At 47.8% G+C, this 19,752-nt stretch overlaps 1 protein-coding gene across 4 annotated transcripts; it reads left to right on the top strand.

Moving 5' to 3' along the window:
• The first annotated feature begins 27 nt into the window (after positions 1–27).
• LOC308629426 (phosphorylase b kinase gamma catalytic chain, liver/testis isoform) lies at positions 28–19,736 on the top strand. 4 transcript variants are annotated; one of them, XM_081257240.1, is made up of 11 exons: positions 28–523; positions 1,579–1,749; positions 8,637–8,749; positions 14,897–15,072; positions 15,329–15,383; positions 16,410–16,475; positions 16,559–16,722; positions 18,530–18,620; positions 18,716–18,869; positions 18,942–19,067; positions 19,166–19,736. In XM_081257240.1, the coding sequence occupies exons 2-11, from the start codon at positions 1,582–1,584 to the stop codon at positions 19,457–19,459; spliced, it is 1,407 nt and encodes a 468-aa protein (XP_081113366.1). In that variant the 5' UTR covers positions 28–523; positions 1,579–1,581; the 3' UTR covers positions 19,460–19,736. The 4 variants fall into 4 exon arrangements, with proteins under 4 accessions (XP_081113366.1, XP_081113365.1, XP_081113364.1 ...); XM_081257238.1 differs by lacking the exons at positions 28–523; positions 1,579–1,749 and adding an exon at positions 8,151–8,232; XM_081257237.1 differs by lacking the exons at positions 28–523; positions 1,579–1,749 and adding an exon at positions 8,238–8,305.
• The last annotated feature ends 16 nt before the right edge of the window (positions 19,737–19,752 follow it).

The raw sequence follows: 19,752 nt of genomic DNA, 5'->3' as shown, positions 1-19,752 counted from the left end.
GGTGGGAACTTGGGTATCATTTTTCTCTTCTCTCTTGCTCTTGCTAAGACCCTAGTACCTGATCTCTAACTCAGAATTATGTATCTTTGAGGCAGAAATCTCCATGCAAGAAGAGGGAAGAATGGCAAATCTTATCTGGTAGGGTACCTTTCCCTAAAGTTTCAATTTTAAGTCATTCAGACTCATACTTTTCCTCTCCTCCCTTCTATTCCCTTGGTTGCTGGACTTTCCTTGGGAGCTATCTGATGCCTCAGACTTTTCCCTGCTTTAATCCCTCTTGCTCAGGTGCTTTCACTCCCTTTCCAGAAGGCAGGCATTCTACCTCCAGTTACTCCATCTAGCCAGACTGGTTTGAATCAGCCACACCCCCTTCCGAGCTTCTGGGGCTCTTCGGATGGTGGCTGGCCACCCAACCCCACCCCTGGGCTTGCCTTGGAGCCCTGAGTCAGCTCCATCTCCACCCAAGCCAAATCAAACCTGAGGCAGGAGCCGAAACTCACAGTTCCTCAAGGCCTATAGCCAGGTAAGAGTCCCCATTTGTTTTTACATTTTCTCTGATCTCAATTCCCTGGACCCTCTCCTTGTGTTCTCCCCTGATGACTGTACTGTGTTTACCTCATCTCAGTTCTTTCCTCACATCCATTCTCCTGCAGCTTTGTGGCACATATCATTCTTGGCTCTTGTCTTGCCTCTTCTCTTTAACCTTTCCTATCCTTTGTTACCTGTGTTCTGAGAACTGCAAATGTTTTCATTTTGTTTAGGGTGAAGGGGAATGGTTGGGGATGAAGGTAGAAAGGCAGTTTGATGCCAGGGCTCTGAGGGCTTGGGAAACAGGGAGATGAGAAATGATTAAGTAGGGCATCGTTATGCAGGTTTCTGTGTGGCTTATGAGGTCATTTGGACTCAGTGTTAATCTGGTTGTGTTGTATGACCTGGGTTAAATGGAGAGAGGAGGTGGAAGGGAGTCAGCATAGCAAGGGAGGCTGATTTGGGGAGGGTGAGGTGTTTCTGAAGTTGAGTTTCCTCAGCTACAAAGAGAGCTTAGATGGGTACTTTTCCCCTCCTTTCCCCCATCCCCAGGACTCTGTTTTCACATGAAATGGCTGATTTCCTTAAAGTGGAGTACAGGACCTAGGGTGCCATTCTCTGATTCCTCCTTAATATTTGAGGGCAGCCTCTAAGGAGCTTCAGGGCCCTTTGAAATGCAGTTTAACATCACTGCATTGGGTAGTCTCAGACTCCTAGCAGGTTTTGAGATTCTGTGTTTTTCTACTGCCTCTTAGCATGCACCTGTCATTTTGCTTTTCCCCACTTGCCAAAACAGTAAGTAATACAGATAATGCTCCATTCACACCAGCTTGCCTTCAAAGACTGGGAACCTTAGGCTGAGGAAAAAGGATTCCAGACACACATTTCCTCTCAGTCTATGAGCCACTAGGGGAATTCCCCAGGTAAGGCAGCATTCCTGAGAGTTCGACTAGGCCATAACATGATCAGAGAGACGGGTAGAGTCTGAGCAAGACTCTACCAGGGGTTCAGTTGTTGGGCTTACAAGTATCTTGACTGTATCGCCCACAGGTGATGGAGGACGAGGAGAAGGCAGTGGAGAGCTTGGTGAGCAACACAGAAGCTGCTCGTTCTCCATCCCCCATTCGCTGCTGCTCGCTCCGCCTCCGCTACTTGGCAGCTACTAGCATTATATGTGGCTGCTCTTGCCTGGGAGTCGTGGCCCTTGTGTTTGCCATCAAGGTGAGGAAAGCAATTCCTATGGGAGCAGGGGTGTGGGTGTAGTAAGGCAGTGGTTCTGTATACCTGATCTATCTACATTGATCAAACAGTTAAGAAGTACCTGCCAGAGCCTGGCTGTGGGCCTGGTGCCAGAAATAGGAATAAGACATGGTTCCTGCCGTCAAAGGGCCCACAGTCTAGCAAAAGAGATGGCTGTGAAAATAGGTAATTATTAATGGAATACAGCTCATCAGTACTATGATAGAGGAAGCACAGGGTATTCCAGGAGCTATGGATGTGTATATATATGTATGTAAGTACATGTATGTGTATAATAGAGTAGGTGACAGGAAAGGCATCCTAAGGGAGTAAAAAGAAGGTAATCTTAAAGGATGAGTGAATAAGGGTAAAAACGCATTCCAGGAGAAGGGAGCACAGGCAGCCTATACAAAGGTAACCTGGACTAGTTCAGCGTAAATGAACCAGTAAGGAATAGTGAGAGATGAAGCCAGAGGATCCAGATTCCCAAGAGCCTCCAGTGCTGTGCTTAGGAGTTTCAGCTTTATCTGGGAAGTACTGGGGAGCCTTTCAAGGATTTTTGCAAAGGAGAATGACATGGTCAGATTTGTGCTGCAGTAAGGTCCACTCTCAAGGCCTATAAAGAGGATGAATGGGAAGGGGCAAGACTCAGGGCAGCCGAGCAGTAACTAGAACAATCTATTAGGAGTTCGGAAGAAACTCTGAAGTTTTTGAGAGGGCTTCACCGTTTCAAAACATCTAACAAACCGCACGTGTACCTTTTGGAATTTCCTCGACCCTAGCTGTATTTTTATCAGAAACTGTTTTCTTATCATCATAATTTCTGGATTTCATTAGGGCAAAATCATAAAAAGAATCCTTAGTGAAAAAGATGAGGCCCATTGGGCTAATGAGAATGGAGTGTTGTTTGGTTGGACATGAGTGAAATACTCCAAGATTGCTCACCGTTTCTTGCCAAGAATTCCAAATTCTGAATGAATATGAAATGAGTAGAAAAGGATGGGGAATAAAATGAAAAGTATTTTCCCATATGTGATCTGAGCAAACAACAGCCGTCCTGAAAAGGAGGCAGAGCAGAGTGGGCACCTTACTTTGCAGTTGAGACATGAGAGTTAGAAACTGGAAAGGGAGGTGGAGGGTTTGGGTGTGAGATTTTGAGCCAAGACGAGGATGTAGGATTGGAGTGGGGCAGAGGGCATTTTGGGGCAGAAGCAGGGGGAGAACCTAACCAAAAACCTGCCCCCACAGGCGGAAGAGCGGCATAAGGCAGGCCGGTTGGAGGAGGCAGTGCACTGGGGGGCCCGGGCCCGGAGGTTCATCCTGGCCAGCTTTGCCGTCTGGCTTGCTGTCTTTGTTCTGGGCCCGCTGCTTCTATGGCTGCTCTCCTACGCCATCGCCCAGGCTGAGTGACCCTAGCTGGCCTTTGCTGAGAGTCAGCCGAGACATCCTGAATCCTGCAATGCGGCATTGCTATAGGGTCTGGTGCCAACAATGGTACTTCCTGGCTGGAAGGATGGTGCCTCTCTCAAAGGGCTTTGGAAGAGAGAGGCAGCAGCTGAGACTGATGAGGGGAGGTCAGCCTGCTCTGTTCTTTCAGTGCCCACCATCCCCTATTCCCCCCAATCTCCTTCATCCTAGGGGCCTCTAGGAGGTGGGGTTGAAGCCCAGGCCTGATTTTATTAGTATTTGTTTTGTAATAAAAATCTTTTTTAGTAGCGCAATGCTCCTGTCTAATTGTTCTTCCCCTGCTTTTCCCTGGGCCCTTAGTGAGAGCCAGACTGGACATCTGACTGATGGCAGAAGCCTGCATCTCCCCTTACCTAGGAGCTTCAAGAGGAGGAAAGGATTTTTTTCCCCCTTTTCCTTCTTCTTCTGGAAGTTTCCCTCCTTGGAAAGACCCAAGCTTCTCCCTTACCTATCAACAGAGATCCTTAGGCCACAGAGGAAAAGTCGTAGCAGCTACTAGTTATTGAGTGCTTACTATATTCCAGGCTGTGTGCTAAGCATTTTATATTTCTTAACTTCTTCAGTCCTCAAAATCACTCAGTAGTAGGTACTACTGTTTTTATTTTATAGTTGAGGAAACAGGCACAGATTATCCAAGGTCACACAGCTAGTAAGTGGCAGAGCTGGAATTCAACCTAGACAGTTAGTTCCAGAGCTGAGAGAGGAGTGAAAGGATTGGATAATAGCAACCACCACCCTGTATGTAGAAACTTGTATGATTATAATGAATTTTCATATCTTTTATCTTGGGCCTTGTGATAATATTTTAAACATTTTTAAAATTGTGAGGTACATAAAGCAAAATATCCAAAACAGAATATACAGCTCAATAAGTTAACACAAAGAAAACATCTGAAAAACCACCATTTAGTCAATTTAACCAATTTAACATTGCCAGCACTCCAAAGCCTCCTTTATACCCCTCCCAACACTACACCTTCGTTTCTTCCCACAGGTAACTTTCTGTTTGTTACCCACAAGTATTCTGACTTCTAACAATGTAGTTTAGTTTTGCCTGCATTTGAACACTATATAAATGGAATCATATGTATTCTTTTTATGTCTTGCTTCTTAACATTGCTTGTGAGATTGATCAATATTTGGTGTAGCTGTAGTTTTCATTACTGTATAGTATTCTATTATATGACTATATTACAATTTACCGATTTTCTGTTAGTGGATTTTTGGAATGTTTCCCATTAGGATATTATGAATCATGCTGCTTTGGACATTCTTGTATATGTTTTTTGAAGTACATGTACCCTGGGAATGAAATTTTGGGGTTATTTCACCAGCAGAGAGACCAACAGAGCACCTAAAGGAATTAGAGATGTTGCACACTGAAAATTAAAGGGGAAGGAGGGGCACATGATGGTTGTTTTCAGTGTTCCGAAGTGTTTCAGGAAGGAAAAGTGAAGGGAATCCATTGTTGGTCCAGAGGTTAGAACTACAACAATGGGTAGAAGCCATATAAACAGCAGTGGTTCTGAACCTTGACTTCACAATGGAACCTCCTGGGGAGCCTTAAAAAGTAACTTATGCCTGAGCTTTACCCCACCAGAGATTCTGATTTAATTTGTGTGAGGTGCTGCCTGGGCATCAGGATAAATCATGTTAGAGAGATTTTTTACAAAAAATTTTTAAAGCTAGTATTTGATTAATTAGCAGCTTCAGTTTACTAGAATATCCCATTTCCCCAAACTGATTACATGAGGTCTTGCTATTTTTTAACTCTTTATTTTGAAAAAATTTCAAATCTATAGAACAATAACAGTACAATGAACTCATGTGTACTCTTACCTAGATTTATAATGTTTAACACTTCACCACATTTGCTTTATATCTTTCTAAATAAACATAACTGTTACTGCTGAATCATTTGAGGGTAAGTTGAAGGCCCTTCATCTCTAAATACCTCATGATCTATATCTCCTAAGAACAAGGATATTCTCTCACATAACTACAGTACAATTATATAATTCAGAGAAGTTAACATCAGTACAATATTATCTTCTAATATATAGTCCATATTCAAACTTGCCAGTTGTCCCAATAATGTCCTGTATAGCAATTTCTGCTTTAGGGTCCAGTGTGGGAACACTTACTGCATTTAGTTTGTCATACCTCTTTAGCATTCTTCAATTTTTAGCAGGTCCTCACCCTTTCTTTTTTTGTCTTTCATGACATTTTTGAGGTGAGGCCGTTTGTAGAATGTCTCTCAATTTGGGTTCTTATGACTGAATTCAGGTTATGCATTTTTGGCTGAAATATTACATAAGCTGTATGTCCTCAGTACATCACATCGAGAGGCGTATGTCAATTTGCCCTTTTATTGGTGGAGGTAACATTGACTACTTGATTTTAAGGTAGTGTCTGTCAGATTTCTGCAGAGGTAAAGATACTTTTTTTCCTTTGTAATTAAAAAGTTATCTGTATAGGGACTTCCCTGGTGGCGCAGTGGTTAAGAATCCGCCTGCCAATGCAGGGGACATGGGTTCAAGCTATGGTCCGGGAAGATCCCACATGCCGCGGAGCAACTAAGCCTGTGCGCCACAACTACTGAGCCTGCGTGCTGCAACTACTGAAGCCCGTGAGCCTACAGTCCATGCTCTGCAACAAGAGAAGCCACCACAGTGTGAAGCCTACGCACCGCAACGAAGAGTAGCCCCCGCTCACCGCAACCAGAGAAAGCCCGCGCGCAGCAACGAAGACCCAACACAGACATAAATAAATAAATGAATAAATTTACCAAAAAAAAAAAAGTTACCTGTATAAATACCTCAGCAAATTTTTACCAGTAACTTTAATGCCCATTTTGCCCAAGTCAGTTATTCTGAGGCTTACAAAGTGTTGATGTTTTAACTTTATCATTCTTTCTATACTTATTAGTTGGCATTCTACTATAAAGAAGGTCTTTTTCTCTTTCATTTATTTATTTACAATTTTTAGTGTCAGTATGGTCTCAGATTGTTTTTAAATTCAATTTGTTATACCCATTACTGTTATTAGCCTTCTTAAATTGTTTTGTTGAGGTATAATTTACCTACAGTAAAGTACACAGATCTTATGTGTGCCAAATGGTGAATGTTTTTACACGAACACACCTGTGTAATCACCACCTAGGTGAATAGAACATTTCTAGTACATCAGAAGGCTCCCTCATAGCCCTCTCAGTCTCATTATCCTTTTTGTCCCTGATTTCAACCTGGTTCTTGTGTCTAAGTCCCCATCTTTCTTCACTTGCTTTCTGGCACAAATTATTCCAGGCTCATCTTGTACTTTCTCTGCTCCAGCCTGGGAATTGGCCATTTCTCCCAAGGAGCCCTGGTTTCTTTTATTGAGGACTGTTACTTTGAAGTCAGTATCTAGACACTAGCTATGCTCACTCTACTGGGACATTATTGCTTCTAGGCCCTTTCAGAGGTTAGAGCTAGAAAATAATTTTATCTATCTTAAGTCATTTCTTAAAATCATACCTCCAATTTCAATCAATCATAAGGTGCTCTCCTTTCCCAGTCCCAAATTCCATATTCCCACAGTAAGAATCTAGGCTGCCAACTACATCAATGTTTATTCACTTGCTCAATTTCAAAATAATTATCCCATTATGCTACCAAACAACAAGTCTACTAAGTAAAGTACAAGATTTCTTTGCAACTATTTTGTCTTTAGATTAGTGGTATAAGGTCAAAGTACTCTGTTAAAAAGTTACTTGGATTCGTTTTTCTCCTCTTACATGCTTGCAATCCCAAAGTGACATTTCTAAGAAGATTAAATGAATTCATTCTCTGCCTCCTGGAACACAACCTCCACAAGGGTAGGGAGCTTATTTTTTTTCATTGCTATTAGTCTAACTCTTAGACGCTCAACAAATATTTGTTGAATGAGTAAGTGAATGCCAGGGTTGAGCTGTGCAGAGAAGATTTATGAAGTGAGTCGCTTCTGGCAGAATCTCATAACCTGGTAGGCTTCGAACAAAGTGTGATATTCCCCAAGGCTTTCGGGAGGTGGGGGTGAAAGACTGGGAAAATGCATAACCCCAGATGGTGAGCACTAGGGCTTTGGAGGTATTAAAAAGTCGGAGCAGGGGCTTCCCTGGTGGCACAGTGGTTGAGAATCTGCCTGCTAATGCAGGGGACACGGGTTCGAGCCCTGGTCTGGGAGGATCCCACATGCCACGGAGCAACTAGGCCCGTGAGCCACAACTACTGAGCCTGCGCGTCTGGAGCCTGTGCTCTGCAACAAGAGAGGCCCGCGCACCGCGATGAAGAGTGGCCCCCACTTGCCACAACTAGAGAAAGCCCTCGCACAGAAACGAAGACCCAACACAGCAAAAATTAATTAATTAATTAATAAAACTCCTACCCCCAACATCTAAAAAAAAAAAAAAAAAAAGAGTTGGAGCAGCCACAGGACGAGAAAGCCTCTTCTGGCTGACGGGCCGTAGCTCGTACAAGTTCGTACCAAGTAGCCAAGTTGAGGTCCAAGCTGCATGCTCTGCCCCTCAAAGCAGGCGCTTTGGACTAGGCTGCTAATATTTTTAAAAGCCGAATTCAGATAGGGATTCTGAGAGACTGAGGGGACCATGCCCAAGTCCGGGAGTTGGAGGCGCAGCGAGTCAGGCGTCCCCGATACCCTGCGGTCACACTTACCGGTAAATCTAACTTCCGGGTCCCGTTCCAGGCCTCCAGCCCCACTGGTCAATAAGCTCCGCCCCCTGCTGGCCCCAGCAGATGCCGTGGCCTGATTGGCCGTCTCTGAAGCCCCGCCCTAGCGACTCAACCTCAGGTAACTCCGAGCTCCAACTCCCGCGCCAGCCTCGGGACTCTCGGCTTCTTATTGGACTACCAGTTTCCAATCGGAAGGGTTTTTGAACCTCAGTCTTCGGGTGGCGCTGGCCATTGGCGGACAGAATGGGGGCGGGGCCTGAGGTCGTCGCCGGCACTGCCTGTGGATAAGGTAAGGGACTAGAGGCGAACCCGGCGACAGAGCGGCTTCGCGTCGACTCTGACTTCTCTCCCCGCCCCCGCGGGTGAGCCCGCGCGAGACCCCGCGCCCCCTCCCAGCGCCCGCCCAAGTGCGCCTGCGCAGCAACAGCCACCATCCCGACTGCCCCTTCCCCTCTTGCTCCACACCTTTTCCCTTCCTTTCCCCCGCCCCCCTCCCTACCTTGCCATCCCCTCCCGACCCCTAAGGCCCTTTCGTGGGGTCTCCCTAGTCCCTGTCCTTCCCCCACCCCGTCCCCATCCCACAGGATCCTGGCTCCCCAGCCGCAAGGGCTGCGCCTCCGCGAGCCGCAATGTTCATCCTCTCAGAGCCTGTGGGCCTCCCTGCGTTCACTTCCCTCCGTTTTCTCCACACAGGCCCCCACCTACTTCACAATGACGCTGGACGTGGGGCCGGAGGACGAGCTGCCCGACTGGGCTGCGGCCAAGGAGTTTTACCAGAAGTACGACCCTAAGGGCGTCATTGGCAGGTGAGCCCACGGCAGGGAAACAGAGGTCCAGAGAGGTCAGATCCTAGACAGGGTACACAGTTCCCTCTGAGAGCTGAAGAGTTCTAAATGGGAAGGGTCAGTGGTGAGTGGAGGATCATTTGGTGACTAGACTCTTTTTCCGGGTCAACCCCCATTTTTTCACGAATTCATTCATTTATGTGTTCAACAAACATAATTCAAGCACCTACTGGGTGCCAGACACAAAGATAAACATGGGGAGTGTAGAAGAGATGTTTATGCCTTGGAGGTACTCCAAGTGATGTGACTGAAGGAGACACATGAACATATAAAAAGTATCAGGCTGTGTAAAAAGTGCTGCTGGGTCTCAGAAAACCACAGCTTCCCAGAAGTGATATTTGGGTCTTGAAGGATGAGTAGGAGTTCAGCACACACCAAACAGAAGGAAGCCATCACCTGTAGAGGCAGTGGCCGATACATTTATTCATCAAGGTTTCCTAAGCATGTACAATGTGCTGGGTGCAACTGTGCTAGGCACTGGAGATGTAAGACCCACACAGGCGGATTCTTAACCACTGCGTCACCAGGGAAGTTCCAGGAATTTTTTTTTAAGATTTTTTTTTGATGCGGACCATCTTTAAAGTCTTTACTGATTGTTACAATATTGCTTCTGTTTTATGTTTTGGTTTTTTGGCCGCAAGGCACGTGGGATTCTAGCTCCCCACGGATCGAACCCACACCCCCTGCATTGGAAGGCAAAGTCTTAACCACTGGACTGCCAGGGAATTCCCTAGAATAAGGAATGTAAAGTTTATTCTGATGATACTGGTGGTTTCCAGTAGGGTAGTAACATCATCTGATTTACATTTCTGTGATTTGGGGCCTAGGAACTTAACCTTTCTATGCCTCAAAGTTTCTCCATTGTAAATGGGAGAATTAAAAAAAGAGCCTACCTTGTAGGTTGCTGTGAGGACGGAAAGAGTTAATATGATACTCTTAGGACACATCCTGGCACATGGTGAGTGCTCAATACAGGTGTGTTATTACATTTTAAAAAGATCATTCTGGCTCTTACGTGGAGAGTGGATAGGAGAGGGGCAAGAATGGAAGCGTAGAGACCAGCTAGGAAGCTATTGATTCATTTAGGCTAGAGATGGTGATGGTTTAGACTAGAGTGGTAGTGGTAGAGATGGAGAGAAGTGGATAATTTAGGTGATGGCTTGAAGGGAGACTTGATACAATTTCCTGAAGGATTGGATATGGACCACAAGGGAAAGGGAAGAAAACAAGAATAAATTCTAAGGTTTGGATTTGAGTGCTTGAGTACCATTTACTGAAATGAAGAAGACTGGGGAAGATCAGTCTGGAGGGAGGTGTGAGCAAGTCAAAAGTTCCACCAACTGGAGCTGTCCAATGGGCATGTGAGTCTGGAACTCAAGCAAGAGTGCTGGGCTAGAGCTGTTAACTTGGGAGGCATCAGCATATAGATAGTAGTTGGCAAGAGAAATGTAAAGTAGGGAAAGAAGCCTAGGCTCAGACCTTGGGGCATGTCACCATTAAGGAGTTAGAGAAGGAGGAGCCAAAAAGGGAAACTATAGAGATGCCATCTGTGAGTTAGAAAGAAAAACACAAGAGTATGTTTGGGACTTCCCTGGTGGCGCAGTGGTTAAGAATCTACCTGCCAATGCAGGGGACATGGGTTTGGTCCCTGGTCCAGGAAGATCCCATATGCCGCAGAGCAACGAAACCCATGCGCCACAACTACTGAGCCTGCATTCTAGAGCCCGTGAGCCACAACTGCTGAGCCCACATGCCACAACTACTGAAGCCCGCGCGCCTAGAGCCCATGCTCTACAACAAGAGAAGCCACGGCAGTGAAAAGCCCGCGCACCACAGCGAAGAGTAGCACCCCCGCTTGCTGCAACTAGAGAAAGCCCGTGCACAGCAACGAAGACCCAATGCAGCCAAAAATAAATAAATTAATTAATTAATTAATTAATTTTTAAAAAAACCCACCAGGGCTTCCCTGGTGGCGCAGTGGTTGAGAGTCCGCCTGCCGATGCAGGGGACACGGGTTCGTGCCCCGGTCCGGGAGGATCCCACATGCCGCGGAGCGGCTGGGCCCGTGAGCCATGGCCGCTGAGCCTGCGCGTCCGGAGCCTGTGCTCTGCAACGGGAGAGGCCACAACAGTGAGAGGCCTGCGTACCGCAAAGATAAAAAAAATTAAAAAATAAAAAAATAAAAAACCCACCAACTTTAAAAAAAGAAGGAAGAGTATGTTTCTGGAAGGTTGGTGTGGTCTGCTGTGACACATGCTGCTGAGGCCAGGAAATCCAGTGGTGGTGTGACCGTTAGATTTGTTCAGACTCCTTTTAGATAGCACATGGAGATGTCAAAAAGGTTGTTGGAATCAGGAATTCTGGAGAGAAATCAAGGCTTGAGACAGCGTAGCAGGAAGCATTTGCACATAGTTGGTATTTAAAGCCCCTGGGGGGAGTTCCCTGTGGTCTAGTGGTTAGGACTCTGTGTTTCCACTGAAGGGGGCATGGGTTTGATCCCTGGTCAGGGAACTAAGATCCCACATGCCGCACGTGGCGTGACCAAAATTAAAAAAAAAAAAAAAAAGCTCCTGGGGCTGGGTGGAGGTCACAGGGAAGAGAGAATATAGGGAAAAGAAGAGAGCTGAGATCCAAGTCCTGAGATGCTGCAAGGTTTCAGGACCAGGTGAGGGAAGATGCACTGAGCCTAGGAAGAGCCCTTAGGTCAAAACAGTGGTTCCACTGCCAAGGGCACAGAAGGACCAGTTTTGAAGAAGGCAGATCAGAGAGTAGGGTCCTTATCATTTCATTCCAAGATTACTGTGGTAGCATCATCCCTCGTCTCTCTCTTCTACCTTTTCCCTCTTGTTTTTCCTGCACAGTAAATTACCTGCACACTCCAATTAAATTACTGTTTCCAGAGTACCAATTTCAGACTTGAAGCTTTAAAAGAGCTTGACGCATTCTGGAAATTGGTGATAAGTTATAAGTCACTGAAACAAAGGTTGAAGAGCAGGATTATAGCCAGGGATGAGGCTGAAAAGAGACTAAGAAGTTGGTGAAGGTCTTGAGTGACAGATGAAGGAATTCAGATTTGATTTTTATCTTGTAAGTAATAGGGAGGCAGTATGGAAAGAAAACAAGAATTTTGAATGCATTCCACAGGTAACTGTAAGGTTGAAAGTATTAGGTATCATTTAAAAAGAGGACAGTTGCTTTAGGGGTACTGCTGAGTAATGAGGGGACACAGAACTTAGTAAAGAATTTAAACAGGGAAGTTTCTAAGCAGCGAATGACACGATTGGGGCTGTTTTAAGAAGCTAGTTCTCGGGCTTCCCTGGTGGCGCAGTGGTTGAGAGTCCGCCTGCCGATGCAGGGGACACGGGTTCGTGCCCCGGTCCGGGAAGATCCCACATGCCGCGGAGCGGCTGGGCCCGTGAGCCATGGCCGCTGAGACTGCGCGTCCGTAGCCTGTGCTCCGCAACGGGAGAGGCCACAACAGTGAGAGGCCCGCGTACCGAAAAAAAAAAAAAAAAGAAGCTAGTTCTCAAAGCAGTGTGGCAGATGGGTGGCAGTGGTTGAGATTAGCAGCAGGGAGATCAGTTAGGAGGCCATTGTGGTGGTGGGGATGGAGTACTAGGAAACAGATTTGAGAGAGAATACAGGATGGGCTGGACTGGTTGGATGTTGTAGATTGTGAAGGAGAGGGCGAAGCCAAGAATGGCACCAGGGTTTCTAGTTTGGGAGTTGGATTGAATGGCATTGCTATTAATTGAGATCAGGAATTGAGGAGCTAGTGTCGGGAAGATGAAGTGTTCAGTGGTCATGATGACAGTGAGAGGTCTCTAGGACCCTTGGGAAGCAATTCATTCAGTAAGATGTGTTGGCCTGACATCTGGGGGAGTTCCCTGGTGGCCTAGTGGTTAGGTTTATGGGCTTTCACTGCCATGGCCCGATTTCAATCCCTGGTTGAGGAACTGAGATCCCGCAAGCTGTGTGGTGCGGCCAAAAATAAAAAAAATATTGGCGGGGGGGTGGGGTAGACATCTTGGCATGAATGTTGAAGTCATAGAGGTGGATAAGATTACTGAGAGTGTATATAGCCTGAGAACAGGGCCAAGGATGGGATCCTGGGGAAGTCTTAACATTTAAGGCGTGGGCAGAGAACAAGGTACTGGGGTGCATCAGTAGGAAGAGTTTGGACTTTGAGTCTGAAGACCCAGGTTTCCCATGTAGATAGTCATGACACATAGTAGGAAGGCTTAATTAAAAGGGAATGCTCCTACAGGTAGGAGCTTCCCTGGTGGCACAGTGGTTGAGAATCCACCTGCCAATGCAGGGGACATGGGTTTGAGCCCTGGTCCAGGAAGATCCCATGTGCCAAGGAGCAATTAAGCCCACGTGCCACAACTACTGAGCCTGTTCTCTAGAGCCCGCGAGCCACAACTACTGAAGCCCGCCTGCCTAGAGCCCATGCTCCACAACAAGAGAAGCCACTGCAGTGAGAAGCCCACGCACCGCAATGAAGAGTAGCCCCTGCTCACCTCAACTAGAGAAAGCCCATGCGTAGCAACGATGACCCAATGCAGCCAAAAAAAAAGAATAAATAAAATAAATAAATTAAGAAAAAAAAAAGGGGGGAATGCTCCTACAGGTAAAATGCCATAGGATACCAGCGAAGGGAGTGGTCCCTCCCTCCTGGAGAATAAACAAAGAATTGGTAGACGCAGCATTCATTTTGGGCCTTAAAGCGGGGATTCTTTGCTCTATGGCTCCAAAGGATCTTTGACCACCCCCGCCCCACCCCAAAATAATAAAAATGTTGGATATATGTGGCACAGGTCTCCAGCTTTCCACAAATTCTCAGAGGTTCATTAAAAGATGAGAAATAATTAGACCAGGGACCTCAAACTCAGGTGCCCTTAGTAGTTGGGCAGAAAATGAAAACTGAAGTGGCCAAGAGTAAAAGTAGGAAGTGGTGAGCATTGTGGCAGCTGGAGCGTTCTTGTTCCAACTAAGATATGTGAATTCAGATTTGTAAATAACAGTGCACTGACCACAGTGTAATATATCTGTGGGCTTTGTCTGCCTGGAGGGTCAATAGTTTGCATCCACTGATTGAACCAGAGATGTGGGTGACAAGCATTTCAAGCAAAAGGAGTTACATAAAGGCAAGGAGGCCCTGGGAGCACAGCAGTGAGGTTATGTGAATGGCAGCCAGGGAACCAGCATGCGAAATGTAGTATGAGGTCAGATCCTGGAGAGATTTGCACCTTAGCCTTAAATACTTGTAGGGTCACACGGAGTTGGTGACAGAGCCCAAGTAAGAAAATCCCTCTCTAGGACTTCGCCTTTTTTTCTTTTTTTTTTGGCCGTGCCATGCGGCTTGTGTGATCTTAGTTCCCCGACCAGGGATCGAACCCAAGCCCTCTGCAGTAGAAGAGTGGAGTCCTAACCACTGGACCACATGGAATTCCCTAGGACTTTGTCTTTACAAAGCCAAATGGGCTTTCCTGTCTCTACCTCAGTAACGCCTTTCAGCATCCCTTCAAGATATTGTTGGCTACATTTCAGAGCAGGTGAAGTGGAAGCCCAGCGACCTTATGTCAGTGGGTCACTTGGAGGTTAATTAGTGACGTATTTGGGGCCTAAACCGAGATCTCCTACTTCTCAACTTTGGTCTTCTGGTCAGTGGCCCAGTATTTATTTGGAGCCTCCTTCACTTGAGGTATTGTAGGGGAATTTTCGGATTTAGATGGGGTAACCGTGGAAGTGGGTAAAATCTGGAGGGAGCCTTCCCACTTTCTCCTTGTGGGGTTCTAGGGCAAGGGGCAGGTTCTGGGGCCCTGTGCCTAGGCTCGCCCATGGAGGGAGTGGCAGAGACTGGAACCCAGGACCCCTTCCTGCCTGCCCTGTGAGCTTTCTGTTGCACATTGCTGGGTGCCCAGGTTGCTTGCTGATGCCGCTGTGAAGCTCCTGCAGGCCAGGGTGAGCTCCTTGGGAGTTCGCCCTCTTGTCTAGATGGGTTTCCAGAGTCTGGCATAGTGGGTGTGAGGCTGCCGAGGCTCTACTCTGTGTGGAAATGAGAGAGCAGGAGGCCCTGACTTGCGCGTTGTCTGACTCTGGCAGAGGAGTGAGCTCTGTAGTCCGCCGTTGCGTTCATCGAGTTACTGGCCGTGAGTTTGCGGTGAAGATCATGGAGGTGACAGCTGAGCGGCTGAGTCCTGAGCAGCTGGAGGAGGTGCGAGAAGCCACGCGGCGAGAGACACACATCCTTCGCCAGGTCGCCGGCCACCCCCACATCAGTGAGGCTGCATTCCCTGCTCCTGTTAGCCCTGCCCACAGCCCACTTCCCCCAGCACTGCCTCCACGCCTCTGCTCCCTTAGTCCTGGCTCCGCTGCACCTCAAAAGTGTGGCCAGCCTTTGGGTCCCTACTGCATCCTTTGGTTCTCCTTCCTACCCAGTAACAGCCCACTGCTGCCTCAGGGTGGAAAAGGCCCTTTAATGTGCATCTGCTCCTTTCCATCTCTGTCTCTCTGCCTTTCTGCCTCTTTCCCCAGTCACTCTCATCGATTCCTACGAGTCTTCTAGCTTCATGTTCCTGGTGTTTGACCTGTGAGTATCTCCCAGCCCCAATCGAGAAGCCTCCTCCTCACCTCCATGTATGGCCCCAGCCTTACAGCACAGTGGGCTGAAGACCACCCTGCTCACACCTTCCTCTGCTCCCGCTCAGGCCTGCCTGCCAGCTTAGGGCTCTGGCCCTTCTCCCTAGGTGCCCAGATTGAGGCAAGTTCTTCAAGAGTCATAGTGACCATCTAAGTACAAAGGGTCTTCATGAGACCGTTTTAGGAGGAGAGTGTTTATCCATGAGCTGACCATGTATAAATAGACTCTCCCTCACCAGTCTCCCGGTGTTTAACACCCTCCACTGGAGTCTCTCTCTGCCCGTCAGTTCTTTTTCTGGTCGGTCTAAAGCTGAATGTCAGATATTATACCGTGCTATAATGCAAACCAGTTGCAAAGGTACTTCAAAAGAGAATGGTTTGGATACCAGATGTTTAAGAGAAGCCCTTGGAAGAAATTTACAAAGTCTTCAGACAGAAATGACCCTCTGCAAAAGTCGAGGGGAAGTGGGAACTGTCTGTTACACCACCATGCAACTTTGCAGAACCTGATGTGTTCTTTATTTCAAGGATTGGCGCAGAGTTGCAATTATAACCTGTTTTTAAAGACAAGATAAAATAAGCAAAATTCAAAATAAAGTCCCATTCAACTTTCTTGCTACTATTAACTGTAAAATTTTGGTCCGTGGTCTATTTAGATTCACTTCATAAGGCGTTTTGTGAGTGTATTCTCAGATAACACAGACTTCCTGTAAATGATTCTTATCACAAGGCACTTATTCTTGCTAAAATAGCCCCCTTGTGGCACAGTGCAGATATTTAGGCGGCCACCCCATTGGGCCAAAGTGCCCCCCGACATCCGGTTCACTCTTGGAGTGCTCTGTCTCGAGACCCTTTCATTTGTCTACAGAGGGATCTCTGTACTGGCCTCTTCCGTGGTATTTTCTGTGAGCACTGGCTTCTTTTCCCAGCCGCCACTGTGAGGTGCACCTATCTCCCAACCCCTCCTATCCCTTAGGATGCGGAAGGGAGAGCTGTTTGACTATCTCACAGAGAAGGTGGCCCTCTCAGAAAAGGAAACCAGGTAATGGCTGAGCCTGCAACTCCTGGGATGAGCAGGGGGTGGGGCGGGGCAGGGAGAAGCAAAGGAGACTGTGCCTCCCTCAGGTCCATCATGAGGTCTCTGCTGGAAGCAGTGAGCTTTCTCCACGCCAACAACATTGTACACCGAGACCTGAAGCCTGAGAATATTCTCCTAGATGACAATATGCAGATCCGACTTTCAGATTTTGGGTTCTCCTGCCACTTGGAACCTCACGAGAAGCTTCGAGGTGAGGGGACCTGGTACCCTGAGAGGCTTGGGAGGGAAAGAGGCTCAGGCCTGGGGCTGGTTGGCTGGGTCTGAGAACTGGGTCCCAAGTACCAAGGAAAGGAAGGTCAGTGAGCGCTTGCCAGGTCCCCACTGGGTGCAGAGCCTTGTGTGCAAATCAGTGTGGGCTTCCTGACCTGGAGGCAGACAAGTGAGCAGATCATGGCACACAACAGGCAAGAGGCCATGCCAGGAAGCCAGGAAGGAGTACCTGATTCAGCTGTAGGAACCCACAGAGGAAGGGGCTTGGACCTCGGCCTGGGGAGGCTGGGCTTGTCACAGGAGGAAAAAGAGGGAGCGAGGGATAGCAGGGCTCAGCTGTGCCTTTGGGGTCTGGTGGAGGCAGGTCCACAGTGTGCTGCTTAGGTGCTATGAGGAGCCTGGTGTGGCGTAACAGCCCTTCTCACCTGGTGCCCACACATTTGTTGTGATAACCATTTCTAGTGGAAGTGGAAAACTAAACAAAGTTCAACTGTGAGACTCCTCAGAGCCTTTAATATACTACTTCCTCTCCTTCAGTGGCTCTGCATTGGACTTACTAATAGCTAACATTCACTGGGCACTTATTGTGAGTAAGGCACCACGCTGAGTCTACATGGCTTATTTCTCTAGATCCTCTCAACAGCTCTGAAATAGTATTTGTGTCTCTATTTTATAAGTGGGCTTAATGAGGTGAGGTGACTTGCCCAAGGTCACGTAGGTGTGATTTGAACTTGGGCAGTATGACTCCAGAGTTCATGGTCTTAAACTGTGGACTTACACATCTTCCAGATGCTGTGCTTTGTGTCCATTTGGGCTGCCACATACACTTCCCTATTCTGAATCATTTTTGCCCCTGCCCACTCCAGCCTCTCCCTTGGCTTGGATAATTCAACTTTTACTTTAAAGTTCTATGTCAGGTTAGAGCCCTTGCTTTTTGCTCTTATATCTCCCCCACTTCATGATACATGTCTTACTCTGTTATTTATTTGCTTTCTGGTAGGTGGTGAGCTTGGTAAGGGCACATCAAATTTGCCACTGTGTCTAGTGTGGTGCTTGGCACATGGTAGGCGTTCAGTAAATAGCTTGAGTTAGAATGAATTTCCCAAGAGAAATTCAATTTCTCATTTCAGGCCTATTAAGATCTCTTGGAAGTGTGCCATGGATCACAGTTTGGAAATTGCTGGGATGGAAGAATTGGTGCCAGAAGAAACTAAAAATGTAGGCTTAGATCAAGTCATGGAGGGCTCTGTGCTGTAGGAATCTAGACTTGATCCTGAGGCCATGATGGGAAGCCAGGGAAGGGTTTTAAACAAACGATTTACCCAGAATGTGCCTTAAGAAATCCCATATTCCTACTCATTCCCCTTGGTTGAGTGGTGGTTCCACTAACTGCAGTAGAGGTTATAGGAGGAGGAATAGATTTGGGCAGAAAGGAATGCAGAAAAGATTTAAGTTTTGTTTTCTGTGTGTGTATATATGTAAAAACGTAAAAAGTTGTGTGAGGAGTGGGTTGGCTGGAGGTTTGGGGAAGGCAAGTGATACAGTTGGATAGCACCTTTAAGTCAATCTAAAAATCAGGTTTTCCCAGGAAGGCCACCAGGAGCCTTGGTGGGTCCTTGAATTGTTCAGCAGGGCTAGGGTCTAATACTGAGACTTGGCAGAAGGCAGGCAGGAGCAGAATGGGAACACTTGGGGCTCTGGTGGTGTTGAGGCTCCAGCAGAGGTCTGGTGTTAAGGGTCCTTGAGGGGGCTGTGACATCCCATCAATCTCAGGCCTCTCTCCCCAGAGTTGTGTGGGACTCCAGGGTATCTAGCACCAGAGATCCTTAAGTGCTCCATGGATGAAACCCACCCAGGCTACGGCAAGGAGGTCGATCTGTGAGTTTCTGGTCTCCCCCTTCCCTCCTCCTTTGTGTAGTGTCCTTCAACACATTCGCTCACCTAGTCCTCCCTGACTGTGGTCTCTTTCTCAGCTGGGCCTGTGGGGTGATCTTGTTCACACTCCTGGCTGGCTCGCCACCATTCTGGCACCGACGCCAGATCCTGATGTTACGCATGATTATGGAGGGCCAGTACCAGTTTAGTTCACCTGAGTGGGATGACCGTTCTGACACTGTGAAAGACCTGGTGAGCTGGGGCCGTGAGAGGGCAAGGAGGGAGGCCCAAGAGCTGTCCTTCATGCTCTGGCATTTCCCGTAGATCTCGAGGCTGCTGCAGGTGGATCCTGAGGAACGCCTGACAGCTGAGCAAGCCCTACAGCACCCATTCTTTGAGCGCTGTGAAGGCAGCCAACCCTGGAACCTCACCCCCCGCCAGCGGTTCCGGGTAAGCCTGAGAGTGTCAGGGTCTGGGCCTGCTCCTCTGTCCCATGATTTTTCTTGTGGTGGATGTGCCAGTGGAGCTCACACTGCCCCCTTTCCCAGGTGGCAGTGTGGACAGTGCTGGCTGCTGGACGGGTGGCCTTAAGCATCCACCGTGTACGGCCACTGACCAAGAGTGCACTGTTGAGGGACCCTTATGCGCTGCGGCCAGTGCGGCGCCTCATTGACAGCTGTGCCTTCCGGCTCTATGGACACTGGGTGAAGAAGGGTGAGCAGCAGAACCGGGCAGCCCTCTTCCAGCACCGGCCCCCAGGGCCTTTTCCCATGATGGGCCCTGAAGAGGAGGGGGACTCAGCTACTATCACTGAAGACGAGGCCATGCTGGTGCTGGGCTAGTACTTCAGCCCTGAGGAATCCCAGGAAGCAGAACTCTCCAGGAGGAGGATTTTTTATCATTCCAGCCCCTCTGGGCTCTAGCCTCAGGCCCCCATGCCTGGCCAGGCCTGCCACTGATCAAAGTATCATAGAGACCAGCCCTGTACACCTACCCACACTGGCCAAGGCTTTGAGATCAGAGCTGAGGTGGAAGAGAGCCACCCAGAGTGCCATGCCTGGCCTTATCCATGCTGCCTGTGCCACGTATGCAATAAAATCTGTTACACGTCAGGGAGAACCAGTGTCCTGTGTCT

Source organism: Mesoplodon bidens (assembly GCF_964165515.1).
Source record: "Mesoplodon bidens genome assembly, chromosome: 15".
Taxonomy (NCBI): domain Eukaryota; kingdom Metazoa; phylum Chordata; class Mammalia; order Artiodactyla; family Ziphiidae; genus Mesoplodon; species Mesoplodon bidens.
The sequence above is the reverse complement of the archived record's forward strand: the minus strand, read 5'-3'. Positions and strand labels throughout refer to the sequence as shown.

Coding starts and splice junctions, on each gene's coding strand:
- LOC308629426 (XM_081257240.1), top strand. CDS start 1,582: ATGGAGGACGAGGAGAAGGCAGTGGAGAGCTTGGTGAGCAACACAGAA. Junction 16,476..16,558: donor CTCTCAGAAAAGGAAACCAG/GTAATGGCTGAG, acceptor TGCCTCCCTCAG/GTCCATCATGAGGTCTCTGC. Junction 19,068..19,165: donor CCCCCCGCCAGCGGTTCCGG/GTAAGCCTGAGA, acceptor CCCCTTTCCCAG/GTGGCAGTGTGGACAGTGCT.